At 39.9% G+C, this 26827-nt stretch overlaps 1 protein-coding gene and 1 long non-coding RNA gene across 4 annotated transcripts in view; one reads left to right on the plus strand and one right to left on the minus strand.

Moving 5' to 3' along the window:
- Positions 1-17742, plus strand: part of LOC134225232 (apolipoprotein D-like) — a 92676-nt gene extending 74934 nt beyond the window's left edge. For 2 of the 3 annotated variants that reach the window (XM_062705128.1, XM_062705126.1), the window contains 2 exons: positions 16635-16841; positions 17388-17742. In XM_062705128.1, the coding sequence (XP_062561112.1) occupies positions 16635-16841; positions 17388-17513 (333 nt within the window). In that variant the 3' untranslated portion in view covers positions 17514-17742. Of the gene's footprint in view, positions 1-16634; positions 16963-17387 lie in introns of all 3 variants that reach the window. The other variant, XR_009983202.1, reaches the window with a different exon arrangement.
- LOC134220730 (uncharacterized) lies at positions 1617-2688 on the minus strand. Its single transcript, XR_009982030.1, has 3 exons — positions 2112-2688; positions 1971-2052; positions 1617-1876 (listed from the first exon to the last, which is right to left on the minus strand). It is a non-coding gene; the product is annotated as an uncharacterized LOC134220730 (long non-coding RNA).
- Positions 17743-26827: the final 9085 nt, after the last annotated feature.

The raw sequence follows: 26827 nt of genomic DNA on the forward strand, positions 1-26827 counted from the left end.
GCCAACCAAATCAGATATTTCCCTGAAGTTTAATTATATACGCCAAAATTGTTCTAAAAAAAAAACCTGATTTTCCAGCAACTTTAATTAATTTTAGAGTGGAATACTTCCCAAGATATTCTTGGAGTTAAATTTCAATAGGTATTTCTCCGGAAATAAGAATTCCTACAGAAATTCCTTTGCAAAATCTATGCGGAAATCTTTCAGGTTTTCATTTTGGAAATTTCCTCAAGAATTCAAGAATAAGATCAAGAATAACAAAATTTTCGGAAGGGTTTCTAACGGAAATATGAAAGGATTTTCAAGATGAAATTTTCGAAGGAACTCTTGAAGTAATTTCTGACTGAATTTTCAAATAATTTTCTGAATAAATTTCCAATAATTTCATTTCATTGTTTCGAAAGGAAATAAAGATGACGGAGTTCTTAATGCAATTTCCACAGGAGTTTCTCAAGCAGTTGTCAAAGGAATCCATAAATAAATTCATAAAATTTTCTAGAAGATTGGTAGGTATTCTTAAAGCAATATCTGAAGGGTTTTCTGTAGGGATTCCTATCAAATTTCCAATGGAATATACAAAGGAATTCCTAAATACTTTTTTAAGGATTCTCTAGAAAAATTACGAAGAAATTCCTAAGAGAATTTGTATAGGAATTCTCGAAGGAATCCCTAAAGGAATTTTCGGAAATTTCAAAAGATTTTTCCGATAATAAATTGGAGGATTCCTTGGGAAATTCCTCATACTATTCCTTCGAAATTTCAAAGAAAAAAATACAAGAAAACTTTGAAAACTCATTCGAAAATCCCTTTACATTTTTTTTAGGAATTTCTTGATAAAGTTTTTAGAAAATCCTTCGAAAGTTTTTTTTCAGAAATACGGAAATTGATTCAGGAATTTCTTCGGAATTGAAAACGAAGTAGGCGGTGACTGTGACTTGTTTAGATCGATCGCTTTGCTATGTGATATCATTTGAATTTGAAATAGCAGCAGGCGACGCCTTTCATAGAACGCCTGAAATACGTGTTGAGAAAATCTTTAGTATTAAACAATTGCTTGACGTGAACGGTCACTTTATAACAAAAAAATTAAATAAAACCAAGTTTAGTTTAACTCCATGTCCATGTTTGAGTTCCAGTCGAAAATAAATCTTTCAGGTTATGGGCTCTTCAGTGAAGGATGGTGCTGATATTCCCCAGCTGACGGGAACAAACTTAGAAAACTGGCGTTTTCAAGTGCAGTTGTTTCTGGAAGCCGTCGAAGTAAACTGTGCAATAGATATCCTATTCGACTAGATGCTGATGTCATATTAGAAATTTAGAGACAGTACTCGTCGATAGAAAATCCTTCCGCACGCGATGGCATATGAGCAAATCAAACCACTTTCCTTTTGCCAGTGGAGATATATCAGCTTCCACACTGATACTCTGTCATCTCCCCGCCTGAGGAAGGGGGGAGTCGCATGAGACGATGACAAAATAGGTGGAAAGAGGATGTGTTGATACTGGTCCCATTGACCCACTTACCAATCTCGTATCCAAACCTGGTTCGAAATAAATACAATGGAACCCAACACTAGGGACATAACGAGCCACTCAATCACAAAGCAAAATATACCTTTTACATGCACAACTGTGTAATGAAATGATTTATTAAATGTTACTTACGCATATGTGTACTTAACTCCTAGTGTTTAGTACTTAATCCTAATGAGTGGTGTCCGTGTTTAGTGTATCCCACGACGGCAGCTTGAAGTAGTCCGGACAGAAGGAACATGCAACCACCGGCGAACCGCCAGTATCTCCAGCACTACTTCGTTGACCATGGTGGAATTTCACCTCACCAGAGCACCGGACAATGGATGTTAAAGAGAAAGGCCTGTACAAAGAGGGCATCGAGGCAGCACTTTAGAAATCGATTCCCACTAAAAGCACTTCTTTTGGAATGGTTTTAGGCATTTCAATTCGCTTACCGATCTCAAAATAACTTGGGCTACTCTGCCATTCCTAATGCTACACCGTGCAAAATTGAAGATGTGGAGTTAGGCTGTACGGCTGCATCAAGGGAGATAATTGCATTATGACATGCCTCTAACAATTTCACTTAATTTTACCTAAGCGTGCCACTGCCCTTTTATCCACTCGTCCAACTATAGCACCACTACAATTTGTCACTAAGGATCACTAGATATTCCTGGAGTACACGAAACAGTTGTCTTATCTGTTTGACGATACGCTAGCTACTGAATCTCCGTTCAAAATCTAAGCTGTGTGATCTCTGCTTTAAAAAAATGAGTGACCTACTCAATTTTACCTGGGTGGCGATAATTTATAGACGAACTCTCTCAGATATATATATCGTTCATATGAGAAAGTACCCCGATAGACAAGCATGTGTTGGATCTTCTACTGCGGCGCACAGGTAGACATTGCTCGATCTCCCTTTTCCACTATCCATTCTGTGCTTCAACTATCATCCACCGAGGGATAAACGTAGTGTCGTTGGCGATTACCGTAATTGGACGGTTTGTTGGTCATGCTTGGATCGTAGTGTTCTGTTGTTCTGTTGTTCTAGGTGTAGGTGGTTAACACATGGTAAGAATAGGAATTTATATTTTTGTTTCGCACACTGGGCTTAGAGCTACAAGTCTGCTCTCGCGGTACAAAACAAGATTAATAGTAGTGCGCAGGTCACAACTCTTCCCTCCCCCTTCATACGGGAGTTTGGGAGAAGGAAGGTCGTACGATATGTGCCATCACAAATATTGCCCTCCGCTCGCTTTCAAAAATCGACTTCTATAAAAACATTCTTCATGTCTGCCGTATCCTAACGGAACTATCAATTCTATACTTTCGCCTCTAATTCTATCATGAACATGTACGTCTAAGAAGTTTGGAAGCAGTGACGGGAAATGTCATATCGATGTCATGGGACTAACTTGCTAATAACTTTTCTCACAAGTCATTTACAATTATGTTTTCCATATAAACATGTAGCCCTCAAATGACCCGAAAACTTTTTCTAATAGGTAATTTCTCTAAATATGATATTGGCGGCGTGAGAGCCGAATTAGTGTCAGATGACATTAATGTCATGACATTCCGTGACATTTTTTCAATCTCGCTCTCATGGCTCACACTTTGTATTTAGAACAATGATCTGTTCGACAAAGTTCTAGGACCCTTTAAGTACTACATGTTAATAAAAAAAATCCGAACTGTAAATGACTTTTGGAAAAAGTTATTACGAAATTAGTAATAGCAATGCCATGACATTTTTTTGACATTTCCCATCACTGATTTGGAAGATTATATTGGCATTTCCATATCATTGTAATTTTTTGAAAATTTACCGGAAAGCCAAGCATTGATGATTGGTTTCGTTGGCGACGAGTGCCTTGGAATCGTGTGGGTCAAGACGATGACGAAAGGAGTGTGGAAAGCATTGGAGGACACGTTTGTGAAAAAAGTCCGTGGCGAGTCAGACTCTCTTGCGCAAGCAGCTGGCCAGATTAAGGATGAAGGAAGGCACGCCGATGAGAAGCCATTTTGTGGTGTTCGACGAGCTAGTGCGGCAGCTCAAGTCTGCGGGTGCAAAACTGGAGGAAAACGATTTGGTTTCCCAGTTGTTCCTAACGCTACCAGACAGATAAGATACCCTTGTAACTGCTCTGGATAGAATAGAAATAGAAATCGTTAAGCAACGATTGTTAGGAGAGGAGTCGAAACGTGCAGATCAAGCAGACTACTTGATGGAAGAAAAATCAGCAGCTTTTGTTGGCGGTCGTGGCAAAAAGCAGAAAAAGTTCAACGGAAAATGTCACCGTTGTGGAAAAATTGGTCATATGAAGAAGGATTGTCGGGTCCCGAAAGTGGAAGTCGACGCAAACACTGTTGTGGGAGGTAAAGCCGTTACTTTCATGGTCAATCAAGTTAATGTGGCGGAGAAAAATCACAGCGCTGGCTGTTTTCATTATCGATTCCGGATGTAGCGATCACCTAGTGAATAACAAGAGCTTTTTACAGGAAGTGCGCAAGCTGAAATGGCCATTCGTTATCGACGTTGCCAAAGACGGAGTTTCACTTATTGGTGAGTACGAAGGCGTCGTGAGGGGTACCACTAAAGAAGGCGTGCGGTTTGAAATGAAAAACGTGGTTTTCTTGCCTGATTTGAGAGGTAATCTGCTATCGGTGAAAACGTTGTTAAAAGCTGGCATCGATGTGCTGTTTACGCGACAAAGTGGTACGGAGAAGGCTGTAATGAAACACAATGGCGATGTGATTGTCGTTGCCCAATTACGACGAAATCTATGTAAGCTGGAGCTAGAGCTAGAAACGGTTGGAAACTTAGCACATTTGTGCAAATCCGAGGCACCGTCGTCTGGGACATGCTAGTCAACAAGCTATGGATACGTTGGTTAGACATGGTATGGTGACAGGTCTCGAGCCAAAGCCAAACAGTTTTGGTTTCTGCGACACGTGCGTACTTGGGAAGCAATGCAGAGAACCATTCGGCGGTATTCGAGCGCGAGCAACACGGCCTTTAGAGAGGGTGCATTCCGGTGTGTCCAATTGAGACCAATTGATCCCCCGGCATAGGACGGGGTGCCGTTCATCAGCTATGCAGATGCGGATTGGGCAACTGACACCACCGATCGAAAATCGGTTATTGGCTATATGCTTCAGGTGTACGGATGTACAGTTTCGTGGTCCAGTAAAAAAAAACAGACAACGGTAGCCACCTCTTCCAGCGAAGCGGAATACAGCTGCAGCTGCTGAAGCAATTTGGATTCCAGGACTTATGCGTGACCTTGGCTTTAAGAACATCGAACCTGCTGAGGGTGGCTGGATTCGATTCCCGGTGCCGGTCTAAGCAATTTTCGGATTGGAAATTGTCTCGACTTCCCTGGGCATAAAAGTATCATCGTGTTAGCCTCATGATATACGAATGCAAAAATGGTAACTTGGCTTAGAAACCTCGCAGTTAATAACTGTGGAAGTGCTTAATGAATACTAAGCTGCGAGGCGGCTCTGTCCCAGTGTGGGGATGTCATGCCAATGAGAAGAAGAAGAAGATAGGATGCATTGGAATGGCAAAGAACCTCGAGGATACAGAATTCTTATAAAAATTTCGTCGGTCGTTGCTCCGGGTCTATTTGAGGAACTCTTCCAGAAATTCATTTAAACCTTCGGAGATTCCTTTAAAAATTAGCACGGAATTTTCATAGAAAATTCTTTCGGGTAGAAAGATGAGCTGCAGCTGCTGACAGAAGTATCAGTTAGTAACCTGCCGTGAAGTGAAAGGGAACTCAAGTATTTGTTGTTCTTTGTGAGGAGGTTCTCCTGTTTTTCCAATAGGTTATGGGCCCAACAGGTTACGGTTCCTGATCTACATCTTAATGGGATGGATTGTTCCTCGACGTTACAGCCTCAGTGGAATCATGAATCGGCCGCATAAGTCGTGGGTCGCGCCGGGCGGAATTCATCAGTAAGTCGGAATGTTCGAAAGGTTGCTGACTGGTCAGCAAGAGTCAGTAGCATGCCGTGAAAGGAGTGACAGGGAACTCAAGTTTAGTTTTTGGTGAGGAGGTTCCTTTGTTATCCAACAGCAATTGCATTCCATTATCAAACAAAAATTGGAAGTTTTAAGAAAAGTATTCCAAAAAAAAATCCTAGACGAATCCATATACACGATAAAATGCAATAAAAATTCCGTAATATTTGAAACTACCTTATTTTTTTTTAAATTATTCATCGCTTGACTTATTAACGCCTTCTGTTATAGTTCTTACTACTGACTCAAAAGAGTGCATACTGAGTGCCGCTCGTTTCGGTTGTTGATTGTATTTCTCCGCTTAATTCAATCAAAAAGCTGTTGTTTCCATCGCCGAAAAATTGTTGTCTTACTCGGAACTTCAACAACAGGTCAACCAAATTCTGCTGTTTAAATTTTTTCAAGTCTGTTAGTGCGAAACAGCGTGAAAGTGCATCTTTTAATTTTGATCCAGAAGCTTGTTGATCGCAATATCACAAGCCGCCATACTGGAATCTCCTGAGTGATCGAAATTGAAGCCGAGCCATGCAGTGCAATAAATGCTCGAGTTCCATCGACCGCACGAACGAACGTTACACTATTTGCGAAGGAAGATGCGCAAAACGTTATCATGCTGCTTGTGTAGGGCTTTCCGACGACACTGTACGCGCTCTTTTTTCTAAAAACATTCTGTGGATGTGCGACGAATGCTTGATGGACTTCTGCACATCTCGTGATGTTGACGAAGCTGCTGAGGATTGTCCGAATAAGGGAATCGAGGAAACCGACGCTAACTGCACCCATCTATCGAAGTGTGAAGCCGAAATAGAGGAATTGAAAATAAGAGTGAATGATATTATCGCTACACTTGATCAAATGGTCACCCACGGCACAGAGCTACAGCCGATGCCGAACGATCAGCAACATTCAACACCTGTATCTCCGCTCGTAAAAAGTGATGTTCTATTAGATGGAACTAAAGAAGACACTGCCATGAATACCGTATCTATGAATGAAAATAATGCTCAACCTGTTTTTGATAATACATTCTCACTTTTCATGACGAATGTTGACTGCAATACGACAGAAGAAGAAATAGGAAGATTAGCTTGTGAATGTTTGAGCATTGCTGATAGAAATAAAGTTAGGGTAAAAGGCTGGTATCGAAACAGAAAGTTCATGATTTAGATTATATTTCTTTTAAGATTGTGTTAGACCGAAAATTTAAATCATTGGCATTGAAAACTTCCACTTGGCCGAAAAAAGTTAGGTTCAAAGAATTTGAGAATCGCTGCACTGTATGGCGACCAAATTTTTAATTGAAGGTAATGCTAAATGTTTGTTTGTGGTTTTATGATGAGCTTTCTATTGGTAATTTTAGCAATTGTATTTGTTTTCATTTGTATTCATGTTGTATATATATATGTATGTTTTAGTTGATAAGTTTTTATTTCAATAAGACTAATAAGGTCAGTTGAAAATTAAAAAAAAGAATAAATAAAAATTACAAATGAACCAATTACGTCAAAAATGCTGGTGCCCCATTATTATCAGAACTCTGGCGCCGCCAGTGATCCTATTACTTAAATTGTGCAATGCATGCTTTTTAATTTGTTCAAAAATATAATTATTAAACTCTTTGTTCTACGGATAATTTGCAGACACCCTGTAACTGTATGGAGCTTTTGCCGTACCGTGGGGTATTTCTTCGGGTTTTGTATTTATTATTCACATAGGAAAAGGAGCTACGAATAACGATCCGATTGAAAAACAAAACTTACGGAGGCACTCTGACATTTATAATAATTTGGAATCTACAAATAATCACTGCTAATAAGTCACTAGACGTAAGTAAAGTGACGGCTGGATGGTCAAAATTGTCATTCCTCCGAAAATTCCTTCAAATATTGCATCGAGGACTCCGTCGGGAGCTACTCCAGGAATTATTTCCACTAAGATCAAACATTTTTTTCTATTTTGAAAATGTGGACTGATAAAAGCAAATTATTATTTCTAACGTATCTGAAAAATAACTAGCTGTGAAAATCGGCTCGAATCGATGAGGCGCTTCCTATCGTCTGTTTATGCTCCATCGATTCTAGTCCTCGCGGTTTAAGTGCAGGATGTCACGAAAAGCATCCTCGGACCAGTTGGTTGGTCTGATGAGCAGCTCCCACGAAGAACAACAACCACTATTGATCCAACTAGCGGCAACATGGCCTTTTTATAGGAGATCTGCTTGGTTCGTTTAACTAAGCCGAATATCAAAGATGATGTTCGCTTCAGATCCGGTCGTAACAAGAAGGCGAACAAGTTTGACGGACCAGGTACAGAACGACTTGGCGAGCGTGGAACTCAACCGATGATGGAGAGATCTGGCCTCTAATCGTGTATTGTGGTGTCAAATTGTTTATTCAGTTTGGTAACTGTTTAGAAATTCACTTTCAGAGTGAAATGAAACCCTTTCGGTAAGGTATAACTTAAATTTGTAGCAGAACGGCAAAAACGGGCAGTAAATTTGTGTAAACAGCCGAGCCGGTTTTTCGGCGCGGTAGTCCTGACTGAAAGCGCGTGCCCTCGTTCGGGTGACCGAGCGCCGTTGTTGGATGGAGAAAATGAATATTTTATCATCACTTACCACACGCAAAAGTTCCTACACTTTGCCACTCTATGTCGATGCGGTGTCGCGGTCGATGGTCCGTAAATGTTTTGTAGGTACATACGCCGTGCCAGCGCGCCGTGGATTGTTTGCCAAGTTACGGTGGTTTGGTTAGCACTCCAATGGCATGTTCTTTTGGGGTGTACTCGACGGAACAGCGTTATAAAACAAAGTGTTACCTATTTCTAACATGGTAATAAACGTTTTTGGTGCAGATTTTAAGCTGCCGTGTTACCAAGGACAAGGACAGATATTCCTGGCAGTGTTTTTACAATTCGTATTAAACTTATTCAGCAAAGTGTATTCACAAGTCTAGGAGATTAGTTCGCTCTTATCCAGTTAATTACTTTACGTGAAGCACAATAAGCCATCTGTCAGTTTTTTACAAATTCGCATGCCAGCAGAGGCCTTTATCAAGAGCAACCTTTAGACTTTTGATTAGCTACATTGTACATATATTTATTTGAAGAATTCATGATAATAAACGTTTTTCTCGACGTAGACGTAGTCCAACGTCAAATGAAAATTCTACTGTTCTTCCCAGACATAATAAACCACTGATAATGTCTAAGTTTTTTCAACATTGTTTTAGTGTTTTTTTACATTTAAGTAAGTTAATCACTGGTAATATCTAGGTTAAATATGCGGATCGTGGTGCAACAGCTGTCCGAGAAAGCTGCGTTGCATCAAATGTTAGGGGAGGAGGTTCGGTTGTGGGCACCCTTTTGTGTTTGGTCCATAACTTTGGCCCTGGTTGATCTTATGTCGACATTTGCATAGCAATCGAAAGCTGAACTTATAACCTTACTACTAGCAAAGAAATTAATATGATTTCATCGATTTAGAAAAAAAATATTGACAATTTAGAAAATTTGACATTTTTGGACATTTTCATTGCGTGGTTCGGTTGTGGGCACCCTTGAAAACTTAGCTAAAAATAAAGAAGCATGAATAAAAACCACCCAGATTTAAAGATAAGGAATAGTTTATTCATTCTAAAAGCCAGGAGACGCTAAAAAAACTCAAATCAATTCACCTAGCAGTGATGATGCCTCCCTCGGTCCATTAAGGAGGATGTTGAAAAAAATCACCTAAGAAATTTCTAAAATAGCACTTTAGGTAAATGGGTTTTAATTTTTCATTAATTTACGTTTTATTGGTATGCATCACAGTCAAAAAAATCCTGATTAATCACCCTAGCGACAATAAGGCCTTTCTCGTTCATTTCAAAAAATAATATTTTGATCCCATAGTCCGATCTGACCAATTTTTACTAGGAAAACAATGGGAAAGCATTCCCCGTCGAATACAACTTGTTGCAAGCAAATCGGTCAACGCTTTGTTCCAAAAAGTGTGTGTATAATGACTAGACATGCCCAAAGAACAAAAATATTAAATAAACTCATTATTTCGAACAATTATGTCAAACTAATTATAAAAACTGCCTTAAAACGTTATTAAAAATAAGTTAAGGGACAAGTAAAACGATATTGAATGATTTATCAATAAAATGAGGGTGCCCATAACCGAACCAATAAAGGTGCCCACAACCGAATTTCGCAGCCTTTTTGGAACGAGAAGAAAAAAAATTCGCGCTAAAATTTTGATGGCAATCGACATTGGGCCTCAAAATAGATTAAATTTACTGTGTAAATACGCATTAGAACTCACTTTTTGAATTAAATCCTTTAATTTATGACACTTTGAAAAAGGCCAAAAAAAACTTTCGTGTTGTTTTTCTTGTACGAAAAATTTATTTGTTTCTAGGGGCCATCCAGAAACCACGTGGTCATATTTTTGAAGATTTTCAACCCCCCCTCCCCCCATGTGGCTTATCGTGGTCATTTGGCAGACCCGCCCCCCTCCCCCCCCTATGACCACGTGGTTTTTTTTTTCAAGTACCAAAATTTAAAAACATATGTTTAAACCGATCAATTTTGAAGATGGACAATTTCAACTGATTCAAAATCAAACTAAACCCAGCATGGAAATTATAAATTTTCGAACATTTTGATGATGTTATCATGTTGTAATGTGTATCGGGTATTAGGATATCTAGAACTCGTACACCTTCGATGCATCAGGAGGATACAAAAAAATGTGGACTCGCGAATATTTTATAAAAATTTCGAGAAAAAATTGTAATGGTTTAGAAATTTTCCAAAATATAATACCTCCTACTGTTGTTTCTTTTGAGTAGCATTCCTGTAGAAATTCCAGTTTTGCTTTCAGAATCATCAGATTAGTTTACATTCCAATACAAATAGGTTTTTCTAAGAGCATACAAGTTTTATTCAGAATCTCAAAATTCTCTTCATTATGCCAAGATTCTATGATTCTAATCAGAACCGTAACACAATATCCTTTATATTCCTTTGCCTGAATTATACAGTTTTGGCTTAAAATGCAAGTTTTCATTTTAAATCTACAGTTCTTAATATCTTTGGGTTCCTTTTGGTATTCTAGAATTTATTGTTATATTTTGGTAATTAACCCAAAAGGATTTAACGTACATATTTAGGGTTTTCCACTTGATCTTGCCAAAACTATTATAGGAAGAACTGAAAACTCGTATTTTTTTTCGGGTGTCTGGCCAAACTGCTCTGAAGAACATATCCTCGAAAGTATCAAAAATCATGTCGAGAAACAAAATGTCCTAAGCTGAGAATTTATCTACAAATATCTATGTTATCATAAGTCCTGAACGATGTATCCGTGTATCGCTAAGCATCCAAGCAGGTTCATTGAGCCGATGCGATTTCATTTGTTATTTTCACAAGCTATTACTTTCACAAGTTAATTTTCCACGGAAAAAATACAAAAATTCCATAAATAAATCAATATTAGAAATAAATAATAACAAAATTTTCCGCGAAATAAAAATTTTGCAATTGTTTATTGCTTATATTGATTTATTCATGAAAATTTTGTATTTTTTCGTTTGATTTCTTTATGGAAAATTCATATTTCATAATTGCAATTTTTGCTTTTACAAATGCTACCTAATTTATTATTGTTTTGTGGAAAATTTTCAACTGTTTATGGAAATTTTGCATTATTTGTTGTAATTCTATATTTATTTAATACTCATACCCTGATTTCTTTATTGGCAATTTCCTATTTTATTATGGAAAATTTCTATTTTTTCTCTATTAAAGAGATTTTCAATCCAGAGCTGGCTCATCTCTCAAAATTTCTAATTCTTCATTGAAATTTTATTTTGATATCGACTCGTGGAAGCCACAATGCCATACTAAAAATATTTTCACGGTCACTCAGATGGTTCTTTCTGAATAATTTTCCAAGGAACTTCTATTCCACATCTCAAATATGCTTCATTCAATGGTCCTTTCAGAAGGGACTCATAGAGGAATGAATGTATTATAGACCAATCATTATTTTGGAGTTTGGATCATTTGATTTATCCAATTAACCAACTTATGAATGATGTATGATATAATATCCCAGTGTTCGGAATGATTCAAGCATTTCAACTTAATTTGCATGCTCTTAGAATCGAAATCTTCCCAAGGTTTCGGATATCTGAGTTTCCAGGGTCAGTCAAATTTGAGCTCCCATATTTTTTCTGTAAAGCCAATATCTAGATGAACAATTTTACTGAAGAAAATGGTGGCCTAGCTCTCTTTTGTGATTTTATAGACAATCTAAAACGCTGGGAATATATGACCCATCCATCCTGAAAGGGTTAATATTGGAGTTCAATTTCAATCGTTATTATAACACTATGTTTAACCTAGATTGTTTTAGGAACTGGAACACTGCCACTTTTTCATACCGCAGGAATCTCCTTAGTTCTGAGACCCTTTTATGAATTTAGGAAGCATTCTATTTAGAATTTCATGTTGATTTTTTAAAAGCCAGCTTCTCTATGTCATATTTTTTCATACGCACTACTAGAATTTTGTGCATTTAGAACATTTAGGTGCATTATTAAATGTTTCGATCAATTATCCTAATTGTTCAATATCATAAAAACCAGGCTTCTTGATGATGATGATGATGATGATACTACCATCTATTGTAGCAAGGCACCTGCCGATAGCACTGGCCATATCTGACAAACGATTTGATCATGATTATATTATTGTTTGTATTTCATCAAACTCCTGTATGAAGGGCCAAAAATGGGTGGGGTGGTTCCATAAGCAGAGACACTTATGCGAATCCACGGGATGAATAGAGAATCTCCTTCCAGAAGAAAGTTAGTACAGACAATAATATAACCTAGCCCTCGTTTCCCAGATTGACCCAATAGATGGGGAGAAGAGCCCGTCCTTTATCCACGAGATGTTAACAATAGGAAGTTGGCGATTCCACTCTTCCTATCCAAATCGCTTCAATCGGGTGCCCTGATGGTTTTTTTGTTCGGTAATAATCATATGGTTTCAATATAATTTGGTAAATGTATATACACCCGATTCTTTTTTTACACGGGGGATGCGTTCCGTGTAAAAAAAGTCCGTGTTATTTCGAGAATCCGTGTTAAAAAAATCCGTGCTATTTCGAGAAACCGTGCAAAAAAAAATCCGTGTTATTTCAAGAATCCGTGTAAAAAAAGCCGTGTAAAAAAATCCGTGTGAAAATAATCCGTGTAAAAAAAGAATCGGGTGTATAATATATATAATGGAATTCTCTCACCAAGTTCCAATTCGCATGTCCTGGATGATGGAGGACCTTTCTTCAACACCAGCTAGTTTTGGATTTATGCTGTCTTCAGAGATAGAAAACCGATAGTTCGGAATATTCTTCATTCTGGTTCAAAGATCGATAAATAGACTTCTGGGTTTCTGAAAAGATGTAATAAAAAGACGGATGGCAGTATCATAGATAATAACATGAGCGTTTTGATTAAAATGAATGTGTATATTAACGATGAAGAATTATTTCTATACATCAAAATAAGTTCCTGGCTTTTTGGCAGCACGGTGCGGCTAGAAGTTTTTCGGCCGACGTAATTTTTTGTTCGGTTTGAGGATACATTTCTAACTTGGAATGGATTAGAATTGGATTTAAAATGAATCTGGATTGAACTTACATTAGGTTTGGATTGGGTTTCGAACGGATTTGGATTCAATTTTGGATTTTGTTTGAATTAGATTAGGAATTAATTGAAATTGGATTGGATTTAAAATGAATTCGCAATGCATGTGGATTGAATTTAAAAAGGATTTGGATTAGGTTCCGATTGTATTTAGAAAGATTTAAAAATAGAACTGGAATAGATTAAAATTGGCTTCAGATTGGATTTGGAATGGATTATAATTGGATTTGGAATGGATTTCATTGTATTTGGATTGACTTTAGATTAGTTTTGGATTGAATTTGGTTTAGGTTTAATCTGGAGTATATTAGGAATGGTTTTGGGTTGGAATTGGTTTGTACTGGAATTGGGTTTAGTTTAGAATTCAATTAAACTTTGAATTGACTTCGTATTGCATTTGAATTGGATTGGCTTTGGAATGAATGATTGGATCAGAATTGGATTTGACTTGAATTTGAATTGGATTTGGAACAGGTTTGAATAGGATTTGGATCGAATTTGAAAAGGATTTGGATTATATTTGAATTGGATTGGAATGGGTCTGGAGTAGATTTAAAATGGATTAGAATTTGATGGAATTTGGAATGGATATGAATGGATGGCTTTGATTAAAGTTAATTTGGAATTGAAATGGATCGGATTTGGATTGGATTATTGAATTTAAAAAAACATATAGATCGGATTTGGACAAGGTTAGTATTTATCATAAAACCAGGCTTCTTAAGCCTGAATTATTGCCTACATTTATTGCTTGGATTAATTTTAAATTCCAAGATCTTCTAAATTTTCAAGAATAATTATTCTGGAGTTGCAAGGAAATCCTTCAGAATATTGATAAGCCATTTTTCCGAAATTCTGTGGAAGAGTTCCGAAAAATATTCGGTAGAAATTTTGAAGAACTAGAAGAATCCGTAGAAGGATCCGAAATGCATATTTACGATGAAAATTTCATTAAACATCAAATTCCGATGAATTTTCAGTATAAACTAGAAAATAAAATCCAGCTTACCTTTTAACAGAATCTCTAAAGATTTTTTTCAAAATCCAGGGCAACTTTAATTAATCTTCAAAGGAAATTCTTCAAAATTTCCAATGGATTTTTTTTTCGTTTTCCAAAAGAAATTCTTAGACATTTTCAGCAGTTTTTTTTTAATTTCCAAAAGAAATTATTCGGAATATGCCAAAATATTTCCGATGGAAATTCCTAAGATTGTCCAGTAGAAAATCGAAAAAAGTTCATCTGAAACACCAATAATGAATTTCCCGAGGAAATTCCGATGTTTTTACAAGTGAAAATAACGAGAAAATTGTACTATTGAAGGAATTCCTTAAAAAATTAAATCAAAATTTTAAAGATTTTCTGATGTGAAAATTCCTTAAATTTCTTTATCATTTCCTGTGCATCTTTGCATGGTAAAGATTTAAAGCAATGTTTAGCTGAACCTACAAAGAAATGAAAATGACTTCCGAAGAAGAATGAATTTCGATGAAATCTTGAAAGAATTTATGGTACAAATTAAAAAACAAGAACCTTGAGAATCCTAAAGATTTTTTTGAAGATCCGAAGAATTTTTGAAGATGATCCATAGACTCTTCCGTGGAAATTCTAAATAATGCCTCGAATGAAAAAATACTTGGAAAATTTTAAAAATGTGATAGAATTCACAAAAAGCGTAAAAGTATTCCGAAAATTTTCATTTCAAAATTCCAAATTTGAAAAAAAATCCAAAAACAAAAATTTACGGAACTATAAAAGTGTTTCATGTGGCATTAGCTGTTTAATATCTCTTAGAAATTCAGAATATTTTTTCTTGAAAATTTAGAAGTCTTCTTCTTCTATGGCTCTATATTCCAACTGTAAGTTGGTCTGCTTTTCAACTTAGTATATTCTATTAGCATTTCCTCAGTTATAAATTGAAAGCTTTTATATGCCATCCATTGCACGATTATATATCTTGTGTAGCAAGTACGATGGATACACTATACCTAGGGTGTCGAGAATGTTTCCCACCCAAAAACATCTCACCTTTGCTCTCAAGGCTAACTGGAGCCTAAATATTTTCAAGTGCACTCCTTAATGTTCGAAAAACTTCTTTTGGAAATGAGGAAGAATTTCTGGTGAAGGTTCGGAAGAACTTGTCGAAGAAATTCATTAGAATGTAAAAAAAATATGAAAAAAAGAACATTTTTTCAACCGAAAATTATATGTATTTCCCACGGGACTGTTTTTAATTTTCAGACAGAATTCACATGGAATTTTTTTCGGAATTTACACTGGAGATGTTTTGATTTTTTTTTCATTATCAATTTGTAGCAAAATTTCCAAGCAAAATTGTTCAGAGAGAATTGTTCTAAAATCATTCTGAATTCCAGCACTTTATCAGGATTATATAAAGTAATGTCAAAGTTTTTACAGAAAATTTCTTTACTGGATTTGTCCTGGATATCCACAAGAAATTCTTTTGAAGTTTTTTTCTTAAATTATTGTAAAAACATGAATATTTTTAAAATTTGTAGCTGCAGTCCGCTGATGCAAAAGTGTCGGCGGCGTGATGCCAAAAACCATCTGCGGCGGTGGCGCGGCGTGGCGGAATTTTTTTTTTTATTTTCCCATTTTTTCTTACCAAATTTTTGTTGTGGAAATTGAGACTGAATCGCAACCTGTTTTTTCGTTTATTTTTTTATGGAAAAAGGATCTAAGGCTAAGATGGTCAAATAGCGCAGATATACATCGGCGTTACGACCGACGCTGCGTTACCGGTTTTTCTCGATGCACACCTACGTCTTTTTAACGCTGAGTTGAAAAGACGCTACTTGGGCATCGGCCCGAAGATGCGCTTTGCATTCAATGATTAAATAATTAAATTTTAATGATTTGTATCTTTTAGTTGAAGTTGTAAAAACGATACTTGGGCATCGGCCCTAAGATTCCTTTTGCGTTTGATTAAATCATTATATTTTAATGATTTGTATTTTACACCGCTATTGTTATTCACCAAAAGTTTTTCGTGTAAAAAAAACCACGTGGTTCGAGAGCAACACCCCTCCCCCATGTGGCTTATCGTGGTCATTTTCCACCCCCCTCCCCCTATATGACCACGTGGTTTCTGGACGGCCCCCTAGTTCAAAGTAGAGATGCCCATCCGGTTTGATATTGAGCACAAAACATCATGCTATTATAGCAAACAAATGACGGTTGTCAGAATGACAGCATCTTTTATCTGTCAAAAGATACATAGGGGTGCCCACAACCGAACCTCCTCCCCTACAAAATAGATGATGCACTAGTGCGGAAAAACTTTTGAATCTCCTGCAAATGTTGTAGATGACTTTGATATTAACAATCCGAGGACTAATCCACCACTTTACATTCTCCATTTCAGATCCGCAACCGCCTGTCCAGTTTCTCGGTGGACCCGTTCGACCTCAGCATCATCGACCAAACCGGATGCCCCAAGGAGGGAGAAGCCGGCTACAACATCCACATCGACTCGAACACCTTCTCGACGAAAAACATCGCCAACGTGTTCCGCAAGGCCGGCGAAAAGATCGGTGACGGGTTCGAGTATGCCGTCAATGCGGGCAAAAAGGTTACACATTTGTTTTGAATACCATCCACTTGAAGCACCATCCCGATCCGACCAACAAACTTGACAGATGTGTGCCTGAACTTCTTGCTCTACAACCTGCATCCCATTTTTCTGCTAAAACGTATGACAACATCGAATTTCATGTAATTGGTTGCTGTACTACTACACATGTCCATACGACCCCCACTGCAATTCCCACATCGTAGACGAGCAAAATCAAATATTGCCATTTTCACCTTTGCACTTGTTCGGAATCATTTTCGAGTATCCGCAAATCCCCATCCTCATTCAGGACTGAAATGTATGCGCCCCATAATGAAAGAGAAAATTTCTGAAGTTGTTTTCTAAACCTTCATATAATAAAGTGTGTCAATCTTTATTTCTGGATAACAAAAATAGTTTTCCGAATGTGAAAAGCAAGATGATATTTTTTTAACAGATTATTTCCCCTTTCACACAAGGCGTTCCGTTAGCTGCCGTCCCTCATAGCCTCATCTCCCTCCCTCGTGTAACACGATAGTGGCTTATTGGCCTTTTGTCTTGCAGATTTACCACCAGTACACCGACTCGGGCAGCACGGAACAAGGCACACCAACAGCCGTCCCTTCCGGTGGCCATCGGGGTGAAAAACTCGTCATGCCCCAGCATCCGGAGTCCGAGTGGCTTCCATAGGACGCACCAACGATCCGGAAAGTCAGCTTTTGCCCCCCCCCCTTTTGCTGGCTCGAATTTCCCTTTAGTGTCGACATGAACAGCGAACGGTGTCGAAGGTCAACCACGCTGTTACCGTTTGGTGCTTCTGTGGGGTGATTGCGTTTGAAAGATTAGACCCTTTTTTAAATTTCCACTCAATACTGCTAGGTTTAAAGCGAATGAATACATAATTTTCGATCCATTAGAATTCTTGTGGTTTATTTTCGATGACAGCTTATTTGATTGCCTGTAAATTAATGCCATGTACGCTAATCTTACATTAGAAACCCTGAATGCGGACGCCTGCAAAAAAATTAAACAGAAATTGGTTTGAATATGTAAAACTCGACTAATCGATGACCAAGAACTTCTTCCAAACTTACAGTTTTTTGTCTGACATATTGTCTAGTTAGCAATACACCCGATTCTGTTTTTACACGGCCGTAAAAAACATCCCATACAAAATTTTTGCAAAGTCTCCATTTTGCGTGATTCGTCGAGAAATCATAAAACTTTTTTTACACGATTTTCCAAATTTTGAACTGAAAACTTTTTTTACACGGAACACATCCCCCGTGTAAAAAAGAATCGGGTGTATATGAATCAAAAGGAGGGGCTTCGTTGCGGCTGTTGCGGATAATTGGAAATCGTGACGCAAGAAAATGCGTCAACAACGGCAACAGAAAATTCTGGGGCTACGGAGGTTACCCAGCATAGTCACACAGTTACCCAGCACAGGACACAGTCTAAACTTCTCTTCTGGATTCTATCAGTAACTCTCCATGGACCAGCATAATAAGACCGTAATAACGTATGCATTTATTGATGATGGGTCCGAACTTTCCATCATGGAGAGTTTGCAGTAGCCATCGTACAAGTAAGTGCAGTGCGTGTCTTAGCCGTCGTGAAAATAATAAAATATCTATTTGATGTTCGGTGGCTCATGCGCATGTATTGCGCTTTGCTCCGGTCTAAACAAGCGCGATATCCAATAGGTTGCAGTACCCATCGAGCAAGTAAATACAGAGTGCTGCACGTCCGTTCGGTCGTCCAAAACGCGATTCTCCTATGTTTTCATATGCTACTGGGCATGCATTGTTTATTTATTTTCTTGTGTCGGGCCAGTAAATAAGTGATATTTTCCATCCCATAGATCGCATCACTTACCGAAGTGAATCCAGATAAATTATCCTTTGTAACAAAAACGATATCCTATCCCAAGACAATCGTGGAGATGCAGAGGTATACTCGGTCTCTAGTAGCAACGAGAGTCGGACTATCAATCCTTCGCATCCCGTATGACCATAAGGACGTGACCAGCACCAAGCCGTGAAAGGACCAAGAACATTCTTGTGCTTGAAGTGGACCGGAGGTCCACAACCAATAGACGGCTCGGCTGGACCATTTATGGGAGTTGTCCACCCAGTTGTCCACCAATTATACATTCCGAAAACTTCCATTCCCTCCATGTATGCCAGTGCAATCAGTACGTCGGAGAGAACCTTCATCAAGCAGTGAAGGACTTTTTTTAGCTTGACAGCCTCGGAATTCTAATCCCGAAAAAACTTTTTCAATTGCAGGAGGATCAGAAGGCTCAGATGCAGCTGGAGTCCTTCACGAGGTACTGATCTAGACGGTACGAGTCCGGACTTCTTTGGAAGTACAACAACATTCTACTTCCAGCATGCAGTGCGATGACGCTCTAGAGGTGGAATTGTCTAGAACAACGGTTCTCAACCTTTTTCTTGCGAGGTACCCCTTCGAACTTTTGCATATATTGAGGTACTCCCTATTAAATAGGGCCTATTTTGTTCGCTGTAAAAAATAAGCGTTTTTCTCAAGATATATGCAAAACAGACCTGAGAACTAACTGCTCTCCAAAAAAATGTCTTAAATATTCGTAATTCTGTGAAAGTTTCCAATTAAATTTACGCATAGACATCATTACAACTTTGATGGCATTTGGAGTCTTCCAAGCCTCTTAAATAAAGGCTTCCGAGCCTCTAAAAAGGAGGCTCAAGATCATCTTGAAAAGAGGCCTTCAAGCCTCTTGAAAGAATAATTTCTAACCTCTTGAAAGAATATTTCCATACCTTTTGAAAGGACGCTTCCAAACCTCTTGAAAGGAGGGCTTTCGAAATCCTTGAAAGGAGGCTTCTGAGAGAAGGCTTCTGAGCCTCTTAAAAGGAGGCTTCCGAGCCTCTTGAAAGGAGGCTTCCGAGCCTCTTGGACGGAGGCTTCCGAGCCTCTTGAATAGAGGCTTCTGAGCCTCTTAAAAGGAGGCTTCCGAACCTCTTGGACGGAGGCTTCCGAGCCTCTTGAAAGGAGGCTTCCGAGCCTCTTGAAAGGAGGCTTCCGAGCCTCTTGAAAGGAGGCTTCCGAGCCTCTTGAAAGGAGGCTTCCGAGCCTCTTGAAAGGAGGCTTCCAGGCCTCTTGAATGGAGGCTTCTGAGGCCTCTTGAAAGGAGGCTCTGAGGCCTCTTGAAAGGAGGCTTCCAGCCTCTTGAAGGAGGCTTCCAGGCCTCTTGAAAGGAGGCTTGAGCCTCTTGAAAGGAGGCTTCCTGAGCCTCTTGAAAGGAGGCTTCTGAGCCTCTTGAAAGGAGGCTTCTGAGCCTCTTGAAAGGAGGCTTCTGGAGCCTCTTGAAAGGAGGCTTCCTGAGCCTCTTGAAAGGAGGCTTGAGCCTCTTGAAAGGACGCTTCTGAGCCTCTTGAAAGGAGGCTTCTGAGGCCTCTTGAAAGGAGGCTCTGAGGCCTCTTGAAAGGAGGCTCTGAGCCTCTTGAAAGGAGGCTGGAGCCTCTTGAAGGAGGCTTCCAGGCCTCTTGAAAGGAGGCTCTGAGCCTCTTGAAAGGAGGCTTCTGAGCCTCTTGAAAGGAGGCCTGAGCCTCTTGAAAGGAGGCTTCTGAGCCTCTTGAAAGGAGGCCTGAGGCCTCTTGAAAGGAGGCTCTGAGCCTCTTGAAAGGAGGCTTGAGCCTCTTGAAAGGAGGCTTCTGAGCCTCTTGAAAGGGAGGCTTCTGAGCCTCTTGAAAGGAGGCTCTGAGCCTCTTGAAAGGAGGCCTGAGCCTCTTGAAAGGAGGCTCTGAGCCTCTTGAAAGGCTTCCAGGCCTCTTGAAAGGAGGCTCTGAGCCTCTTGAAAGGAGGCTTGAGCCTCTTGTAAGGAAGCTTACGAGGCCTCTTGAAAGGAGGCTTCTGAGGCCTCTTGAAAGGAGGCTTCCTGAGCCTCTTGAAAGGAGGCCTGAGGCCTCTTGAAAGGAGGCTTCCTGAGCCTCTTGAAAGGAGGCTTCTGAGCCTCTTGAAAGGAGGCCTGAGCCTCTTGAAAGGAGGCTTCCGAGCCTCTTGAAAGGAGGCTCTGAGCCTCTTGAAAGGAGGCTTCTGAGCCTCTTGAAAGGAGGCTTCCTGAGCCTCTTGAAAGGAGGCTTCTGAGCCTCTTGAAAGGAGGCCTGAGCCTCTTGAAAGGAGGCTTCTGAGCCTCTTGAAAGGAGGCTTCCAGGCCCTCTGAAAGAGGCTTCCGGAGCCTCTTGAAAGGAGGCTCTGAGCCTCTTGAAAGAGGCTTCTGAGGCCTCTTGAAGGGAGGCCTGAGCCTCTTGAAAGGAGGCCTGAGCCTCTTGAAAGGAGGCTCTGAGCCTCTTGAAAGGAGGCTTCTGAGCCTCTTGAAAGTAAGCTTCTGAGCCTTTGGAAGGAGGCTTCTGAGCCTTTTGAAAGGAGGCTTCCGAGCTTCTTGATAGGAGGTTTCCGAGCCTCTTGAAAGGAGACTTTCGAGCCTCTTGAAAGGAGGCTTCCGAGCCTCTTGAAAGGAGGCTTCCAAGCCTCTTGAAAGGAGGCTTCCAAGCCTCTTGAAAGGAGGCTTCCAAGCCTCTTGAAAGGAGGCTTCCAAGCCTCTTGAAAGGAGGCTTCCAAGCCTCTTGAAAGGAGGCTTCCAAGCCTCTTGAAAGGAGGCTTCCGAGCCTCTTGACAGGAGGCTTCCGAGCCTCTTGACAGGAGGCTTCCAAGCCTCTCAAAAGGTGGCTTCCGAGCCTCTTGAAAGGAGGCTTCCGAGCCTCTTGTAAAGAGGCTTCCGAGCCTCTTTAAAGGAGGCTTTCAAGCCTCTTGAAAGGAGGCTTCCGAGCCCCTTGCAAGGAGGCTTCCGAACCCCTTGATAGAAGGCTTCCAAGCCTCTTGAAAGGAGACTTCCGATCCTCTTTAAAAAAGACTTCCGAGCCTCTTGAAAGGAGGTGTAGAAATTTGAACTAGATTGGCTCGGTATTTGACAACGATTTTATTTTGGCGAAAAGATACAGTCTTGTTCGTTTGGAGATCTGTATTTGACTGACTGGACTGGCTATCTTATAATCATTTATAGGCTACGCACAGTTCCCGATAGGTAATCAACACGAATCAATTTCGCTCCCCTATCTGAAGGATAGGTGATAAGAGAGAACTTATAATGGTATTAAACTTTTATACGATTTGACCGTTCGGTTAGGGGTGTACAATTTACTACAAGTTTGAACAGAAGACTTTCGAGCCTTTCGAAAGGAGGCTTACGAGCTGCTTGGAAGAAAGCTTCCAAGCCTCTAGCAAAGAAGCTATTGAGCTTTTCAGAAAAATGCCTTATTGTGTCTCGAATGAAGTCTTTCGAACCTTTAGATTCTATATTACAAATCTGAAACATATTTTTAACATATTATTCAACATTTTGTCTCGATCAGGTTTATTACATTGAAGATTGTCTATTCTACGTTTTGTCCCTTTGTTTATTTTGTCTCACAGCCCTTCATTTAGTGTGCTGGTTGGGGTAAGCAGGATTCAAAAGTTTTAGATTTACTTATCGCCATTCATGTTATGTACAATGCAAAGTTTTAGAATCAAAAATTATTGAAACTTTATCAACAAGTTTGTATTGAAACTGTCCGCCATTACGCATCTTTTTCCGTGGTACCCCCTAGGTCCAGCGAAGGTACCCCCAGGGGTACATGTACTCCAGGTTGAGAACCGCTGGTCTAGAACATCGGTTCTCAATCTGGGGTACATGTACCCCTGGGGGTACTTTCGCTGGCCCTAGGGGGTACCTTAGACAAGAATGCGTAATGGCGGATATATTACAATTCCAATCAAAACTTATTGATAAAGTTTTGATAACTGGTGTAGTTTTTTACTCTGTCTTGTACATCATATGTACGGTGATTAGTAAATCAAAGTCTATTGAATCCTGCCCTCCAAACCAGCACAGTGTACACTGAGGATGATCCGCACATATTAATCGGCGAAAATCCATTAATTTTAATTTTAGGATTTATATGTGCGCACATAACCATTCACTGAGGTTCGGAAGTCTCCTTCAAGAAGTTCAAAAGCCTCATTTAAAGTGGCTCGAAAGCCACCTTTCAAGAAGCGCGGAAGTCTCCTTTCAAAAGGTTCAGAAGCATCCCTTCAAGAGGCTCGGAATTCTTTTTTCAAGATGTTTGGAAGCCTACTTTCAAGAGGTTCAGAGGCGTCATTTCAAGATGTTCAGAATTCTCCTTATAAGTGGCTCGAAAGCCGCCTTTCAAGAGGCTCGGAAACCTTCCTTCAAGAAGTTCGGAAGCCTCCTTTCAAGTGGTTTGGAAACCTCTTTTCAAAAGGCGCGGTGGCCTACTTTTAAGAGGCTTGGAAGACTCCTTTTAAGATGCTCAGAAGGCTCCTTTCAGGATGCTTGGAAGCTTGGAATTCTCCTTTCAAGGGACTTCGAAGCGTACTTTTATAATGCTCAGAATCTTCCTTTTAAGTGGCTCGAAAGCCGCTTTCAAGGAATCAAAAGCCGCCTTTTAAGTGACGCGGAAGCTTTCCTTCAAGGCACACGAAATTCTTCTTCCAAAATCCTTGAAACGTACACTCGAGAGGCTCAGAAGCCTCCTTTCAAGATGCTCGGAAACCTTCCTTCAAGAGAATCGGAAGCCGCCAATCAAGAGGCCCGAAAGCCTCACTTCAACAAACTTGGAAGCCTCCTTTCAAGAGGCTCGGAAGCTTCCCTTGCAGAGGCGCGGAATTCTTCTTTCAAGAGGCTTGGAATCACAGTTTCAAAAAGCTCAGTAGCCTTCTTTTAAGTGGCTCGAAAGCCGCTTTTCAAAAGGCTCTGAAGCCTCCCTTCAGGATGCTCGGAAGCCTCTCTATAACAGGCTTAGAAACCCACCTTTATAACTAGGGGGTACCTCAATCAATGCAAAAATTCGAAGGGGTACCTCTCAAGAAAAAGGTTGAGAACCGCTGGTCTAGAACAAAGAATGAAAACCGACCAGATTCTAGCGGATGCGGTGAAAGCGCAGTAGAGGAACATGTAGAAAAGAGGTATATCCGAAAACTATCTTCTTTTCAGCTCTGACGGAACTGTAATTCGGATCCTGTTTTCTCAAAGAAATCTCTCCATGCAACTATACAATGGAGAGTCTCTCTTCTCTCGAATACGAGCCAATGCAGAAGTTTCGTTATATGTTTATACCGCTTCTTTCCTTCCTTCCACACTATGTGGAAAATAGTATGTTTGACTTCATTATCACTCTCTTTCGAATTTCTACCTCTATGCACTTTTAATACCTACAGTATCTGCCGAATTACACCTGTTACCGACGATTTCGGTTACAATAAATAAGGCTCAACATATTTTGGGAACAGTAATTAAAAATAAAAAAAAAAAAAACCTAAAAGTTGTGAATTAAAATGAATAAAAACATTGAATTGTTAGTAAAATTGAATCTTACCTCTATTGTTAATCTGACGAATACAAAACCTATTTTGTAAAAAAAACAAGGAAAAAACCTATATCTAATGGAGAATGTGAAATTAATTTTGAATTCAAATTTGTCTGAAAAATAAATCTGTACCCCTCGCGAAACGCAACCTATTATCAAAAGAGATAAAATGAAATGCAACAACACATAATCCGGAGAGAGGCAGCTCGGGAATGGACGAGACAAGGAGAGGAGTACGATGGAAGAAGAGAAGAGATGAGAAAAAATGAGGAGGAGGAGATTGAATTCGGTGAGGCTCGTTCATTCGAGTCCGGGTTTGGAAGCAATTAAGTCGTTTTTTCAAAAAGTTCCTTACAATTATTAAACGGTTGAAGTGTGAGAATTACTGACAAGTTGAGTGCGAGATTAAGTTGGGAATTCTTCCCTAGTTCCGAGCAAGTTACGCGCTCGATGTGTAAGGTCCGGATTATTATTGCCATAGTGAGTGAATCCGTAAAATCTGCGCGTAAACTCAACGGGACGCTCCGGAACACGCCCCGCAGCTTCCAAGCGTGCCCCCGGATAGTAATACACCTGGACACACTGAATCCCGAACCTACCGTTAACGGTTCGCAGAATTCATTCAACCGTGCCACCAACGCGTGGCGAAAACAGCCCTGTTAGCGGCATTCATTACGGCCGTCTACCGACCGACCCCTCACTGGTGAAACCAGCACCCCAGTACGAACGAGAGCAAGTCTGACAGCCAGCGGCGGGAACCAAGCCGACCACCAAAGCTACAGCAACGTACGTCGGCTCTGTCGAACACAGCCCGGCGGGCTTCGAGTCGGCTGATCGTCGTAGCCCCGATTGTATGACGAACTTGCGTACCACGTGCGCAATCAGGTATGTGATCGTTCTCCTTCTCCTCCTCGCATCGACAACACATCAAAGGGCCCCAACGAATAGCTGCTTATTAAGAATAGGCAAAAACAAAATTGTTAGATCCCCCCCCTTGAATAAACGTAGAATAACTCAATTAATAACTTTTACTCTTGCTAAAAGAAATAGAGCATTCCCACAGTTAATTGGCCTTGCATGTTGTCCGCTGGTTGGCAGGTAAGTAGGAGATTGTTCTGTCTTCCGTGAGGTCTAAAGCCGACCCTGAGAAAGCAACCAAGGTGAGCTGGCCGAGGCGTGTGGACGTCGGCACCACAGGACGTGAGGACGTCCACGGTGATAACACACCAGACTCGTTTGGGATGCCTCAGCTACCGCGCATGGAGTTTCCCCAAACAGCTTACTGCTCAAGGGGCCAGATCTGCTGACATCACTGCTGTTGGTGCTCTTCCAGTTGCGAGAACACACGATCGCAGTTATGTGATCTGAAACCCATTTTGCGACGTCTCGAACTTCATGATTTCGCGAAACATGCTAAAAATTTGAACATATCGACATAGGGAGAGTGGATCCTGAACAAAATATGATCAGAACTCATCGAGATAGAGAGATATCGAGATAGGGAGGTTATCGAGATGTAGAATGCCCAAATGTATGTAGATTGAAGGGACTGAGGAAATTATCGACATTGGGAGAGATGTCGAGATACAGAACATCGAGATGTAGAGAGTCGACTGTATAACATTTTCAGTGTTCCCTGGACATAAACATTCTACCAGCACTCCAAACTATGCTTGAGTTTTGATCTTGTTCGTCAGCATGATCAACAAAGCGTTGTACGGAGTTTTGTTCATATTTTTGAGTTAGAATAGCTCTATGGGACATCACTTTCCTATTACGAACATATCACAGTAATCCCAAGACATCTACCGTACTGTAAACTATTCTTGAGAACAGATATTGAAGGTCTGCATGGTCAACAAAAACGTTCTGTGGGGACTTCGTCATATTTTTAATTGGTATAGCTCCATAGATATCACTTCGCTATTATAAACATGTCAACGCATTCTGAGACATTCAACGGTACTCCAAGTTATTTTTGAGCTCAGATCTTGAAGCTCTGGATGATCAATAGAGTCTACGGATCTAGAATCTACGGATTACGGGGTCTTTACCTCTATTTTCAAGTTGGCGTCGCGCTCTGAAACACTATTTCGCTATTGTAAATATATCATAATATTTTCAAAACATCAATGGTACTCCAAACTATTCCAGAGTCCAGATCTTGAAGGTCGGTATGGTCAACAAAAGAATCTACGGGATATGTTGGACAAATGTTGGAGATACACCCAATCTTTTTTTTACGCGGTTTGTATTTTTTAATTTCCCGGTTAACCGGATTTTTCACAGCTTTTCAAATACCTCCTGAATTTTCTTTGATTTTTTGTGATTTTTTTCATGGGGTTAAGTGAAGTCATAGTTTCATCAACGCTAACGGTCGTAATCAACTAAAACCCACCCGTGTAAAAAAAGAACCGGGTGTATGTATATTAGGGTTAATTATTGGAACGATTAATTAAGATACGGTTTTCACTGAGTGAAAGCTCTGGAGTATTCTTTTCAGCTATGCAGGTTTTCTTTTAACCTGCGCCCAATGAGGAAGCGTCATTATCAGTATAATGAAAAAAAATCCCCCTACTAATATGCATGCAA

The sequence above is a fragment of the Armigeres subalbatus genome, chromosome 3, assembly GCF_024139115.2.
Source record: "Armigeres subalbatus isolate Guangzhou_Male chromosome 3, GZ_Asu_2, whole genome shotgun sequence".
Lineage (NCBI taxonomy): Eukaryota > Metazoa > Arthropoda > Insecta > Diptera > Culicidae > Armigeres > Armigeres subalbatus.